The sequence below is a fragment of the Anopheles cruzii genome, chromosome 2, assembly GCF_943734635.1.
Source record: "Anopheles cruzii chromosome 2, idAnoCruzAS_RS32_06, whole genome shotgun sequence".
NCBI classification, from domain to species: Eukaryota; Metazoa; Arthropoda; class Insecta; order Diptera; family Culicidae; genus Anopheles; species Anopheles cruzii.
In genome coordinates this window covers 24,150,370-24,154,808 of record NC_069144.1, presented here as the reverse complement: position 1 = coordinate 24,154,808, position 4,439 = coordinate 24,150,370, and the positions used below count along the sequence as shown (strand labels likewise).

The 4,439-nt window shown below is 41.7% G+C and overlaps 1 protein-coding gene across 1 annotated transcript in view; it reads left to right on the top strand.

The window, feature by feature from the left end:
- LOC128278721 (protein starmaker-like) overlaps positions 1-1,693 on the top strand; it is an 8,745-nt gene extending 7,052 nt beyond the window's left edge. The window contains exon 5 of the mRNA XM_053017451.1: positions 8-1,693. Coding sequence (XP_052873411.1) covers positions 8-1,693 — 1,686 coding nt within the window. The remainder of the gene's footprint in view (positions 1-7) is intronic.
- The last annotated feature ends 2,746 nt before the right edge of the window (positions 1,694-4,439 follow it).

Genomic DNA, 4,439 nt, shown 5'->3' with positions numbered 1-4,439 from the left:
TGCGAAGTCTTCTGATAAACCAACTAAAGACGACAAAGATGCGTCTCGTGACGATAAGCAGGATGACGATCAATCAGATGATGCTCCATCGGACGCTAAGGATGACGAGGCTGACCAGAGTCCAGACAGTCTAGATAAGGATTCCAATAAGCCTAAGAAGGGAGGTAACGGATCGCCGAAGGCAGATAAAGATGATGCTCCTTCCAAGAAACAGGATGCGAAGTCTTCTGATAAACCAACTAAAGGCGCCAAAGATGCGTCTCCAGACGACAAGCAGGATGACGACCAATCAGATGATGCTCCACCGGACACAGAGGATGACGAAGCTGACCAGAGTACAGATGGTCTAGACAAGGATTCCAATAAGTCTAAGAAGGGAGGTAAAGGATCGCCGAAGCCATGCAAAGATGGAGCTTCTACCAAGAAACAGGATCCGAAGTCTTCGGATAAACCAACTAAAGGCGGCAAAGATGCGTCTCCTGACGACAAGCAGGATGACGATCAATCAGATGATGCTCCATCAGACGCTAAGGATGACGAGGCTAACCAGAGTCCAGAAAGTCTAGACAAGGATTCCAATAAGCCTAAGAAAGGAGGTAAAGAATCGCCGAAGCCAGGCAAAGATGGAGCTCCTTCCAAGAAACAGGATTCGAAGTCTTCGGATAAACCAACTAAAGGCGGCAAAGATGCGTCTCCTGACGACAAGCAGGATGACGATCAATCAGATGATGCTCCATCGGACGCTAAGGATGACGAGGCTGACCAGAGTCCAGAAAGTCTAGGAGACAAGGATTCCAATAAGCCTAAGAAAGGAGGTAAAGAATCGCCGAAGCCAGGCAAAGATGGAGCTCCTTCCAAGAAACAGGATTCGAAGTCTTCGGATAAACCAACTAAAGGCGACAAAGGTGCGTCTCCTGACGACAAGCAGGACGACGATCGATCAGATGATGCTCCATCGGACGCTAAGGATGACGAGGCTGACCACAGTGCAGGCGAACTAGAGAAGGGTGTTGATGATAAGGATCCGAAGAAACCAACCACACCTGAAATTGGTTTACGTACTGATGCTGCAGATCATTTGCCAGCTCCTAATCAAAAAGCCAACCAAGGTGCCGTGCCGTCTGGAACACAGAAAGGCCCGTTCGTAGATCCTCCATCATCTTTCCCCAATGAAGCGCCACCGTTGAGGAACGACAAGAGTCAACCTTCCGTCAGCAGCGATTCCTATGATGAAGTGGACGATGACGAAGATAACGATTCCGTAGACGTAGCTGCTGCAGAGAACGATGAAGGCAAACCTAAGGCGGATCAGTCCGATACCGACAACTGCGTTGAGGCCATTCTGAAGATACCTTCCTCGGCCCGGCACGTCATCATCCGTACGGAGAACCCAGAGTTCAGAACTCAGTACGGCGACAAGTCCAACGATATGGTTAGAAAGATTGCGCCGGGAGTGTACGATGTGCTGTTGGCACAGTTCAGGAAAGTAATTTTCGAAAGATACCCCGTCAAGGACGCAGCCAACGCACCTACCAACCTGGGCAAGGCGTTCAACTATGATGCACTGAAGCCGGCCGATAATGACTATCTGCCGATGGAGGGTGCAGAAGCGAAGGAAGGCAAATCGAACCAGTCGGAAGCTCCCCAACGCCGTATTCCTAAAAGATTTTTGGAGATTGGTCGCCGATCGTAATCGGTTGATTGGATGACGTCGATGTTACGCTCGAAGCAGACACTATCTTGTCTAAAAATCGCGGCGGATAACCGAGTTCTCACTAAGAAAACTGCCTAAACGTCGCCATGGCTCTTTTTGAGAGCTCTGCGACATATTGAATACTGGAGTTCTAAAGTAATAATGTTCTTAAGGTTGTACGGGGTGCATGAAAGAAAAATAAAAAAGCACTGATATTTTCTTAAGCCATCTTTCAGACGAGTCTAGAGGCGGATTGAATGATACAGTGAACCCGATGTTTACGACACAGGGTTATGAGAAAAGGTACGCGTTGTAAACTAGAATTTTTGTCCTTCGAGAAACCCTTCCGCAATCGGGTCACATCATATAAGGTTATGTTGAAGCCAACTGTTCATAAAAGTAATTTATCATTCTGTTTTACGATTTTTTTTGTATTTACCAAGTATGAGGTCTAGTACAGTGCAAAGTTTACCTGCCAACGTCAAAACAGTACAGAAAACCCATGAGGAGCATCATCGGAGCTTGCATCGATTGTAAAATTTTAGATTAACTTAACTTTATTAACTTAATATTAAGTCTTCAAGCTAAGGGAAGGCGATTTTTGTATTTCAAAAGAATTTACAAAAATATTATTATTTTCAAATTATTTATGCAACTTATTCGGTTTCCTGTTAAAAGAAAAGCTATTAAGGAGCCCTCACTCATTGTTTTCAGCAAACATAATGCCCTGAGTCTGTTTATTCTGGCATTTGGTACAAGTTTGAAATACTATCATTTCACTTTTGGCTCTGTTCCGCAGCCTAACTGGAAGTGAAACTAGCGGGAAATACTACATTGAGGGGTAATTGGGGAAAAACAATATAGTTAGTTCACCTCACCTCCCATAACTATCATCCTCTGCTTTATTCAATGATGGTTAAATAACGCTCTGGTTTACGCTCTGGTTAGACCGATATTTTAACTGGGTTTTCGTAAGTGAATTCCATCTCAAATTAGCCATTTTTCGATATTTAAAGGTATTTAAACGCCTCTATTTATGCAATCAGTACTACTCGGAAATGAAACGGATTTATGAATTTTGGATAGTCATTTGCAAGTGCATAGTCGTTCTAACAAGTTAGTCCTCATAATTACCTTCTTTTCACACCTTTTAAACTTCAATTTCTTTCTTTTCTTCCCAATTCAACCACAACTTTTTCAATTATTTTTTTCATTACACTTATTCTGTGTCACTTTTGACGCTTATAAAGTTCAACCGCGCTTATAAAGGAGATCCGTGCTCTTCTTGGGCCCAGAACAACATTTTCGATATCTTTAATCTCAGAACAATCGTCCTTCACTTTGATAAAACCACTTAAGTTCAACTCACAGTTCATTCAAGTTCATTTTACTTACCCTAAATTGCACAAAAGAACGTATATCCATCTAACGTATACTCAGTGTCAGGTAAATACTTCTATCCGGAATAGGCACATTCCATTTCGAATTAAACTCAAACATGCTACCTATTTAGCTCAATAATAGCATTTGCAAAAGTGACATGACAGAAGACACAAGTAGTACTTCAAAAAATTATTATGGCAAAAAGTTTCGTATGGCCATTTGTATCTGTTTTACAAGAGACCAAGCGTTCCTGGTACATAGAAATGTTTTCTATAAATAACCATAACCGTCGAAGAGGCAAAAGGTGGCACGTGAAACTTGCTGGAAATCGTAATTACCTACATTTTAATTTTAATTCCTAGCTTAGGCGACACAATGTGAAACATTTTTGGACTTTGCATCCGACATTTTTGTTTCAAAACTGTCGTGCAGGCAACTCCTAACAGTTCTGCGTGCTCTTTTTGTGCCTAACATTATTTAACGTGCATCCTGATCGAGCACTGCTGCCAATTCTCCATCCTCAACCATTTTTGGCTGCCAAGGTTGCTCTTGGTCTTGTAAGCCAAAATCACTTTTTTTAAACCGCGCTAACGACATCTGATACATTAAAATACGATGACTTTCGGTAGTACTTTTATTCATATTAAAGTAATAAAAAAGTACTCCCCATAAACACACTTTCCCAGGAACAAACAGAACATTTTCAGATGCCTAAAAAATTTGTTATTCACACTTCATCCATAAAAACCTAGTTACCCTAGTTAGTATACATTAAAAAAAAATTTACTTACAAACATTTTTTCTTTAAAACCGCAAAACCCGTCATTAGAATTTTCTTTATTTTCACTTTCCACTTTCACTTCACTTTTTCCACTCAAATTTCAATAGCTGAAGCTGTAACCCTAGCCACAAACTACAAGCCTAATTCAAAGCTTAAGTTCTGATAAAGGCTGATAGTTTGAATTAGTGACTAATACACCAATGCAACGACAATCTACAAAAGCCTTGCGGAGTAGATTGAACTATTATTTAAGCAATTTTTGCTTGTTTTAGCATTATATTTAAACGGCGAAGCAAGTCAACGATTTGAAAACTCAACAAACTCCTGAAGATGGCATGAAGTCGTATCTTTGGGAACCAAAGTGTGAGACGGTAAATATTATATTAATTGATAAGGTTAGGCAGCGCGGCAGCTTTCGGGCGCTTTCGGCCAACCACAGCCTCGAATCTCGAAAGGGTTCGCCAGAAAGTGGATCTAATAAATAAACATCTTTAGCCCGTTAAATAATTTAGCATCCACAACAGTCTCGGGCGGTGGTACGCACTACATCATGCCTAGACCTCATCTGGGCGTCAGGCGGGT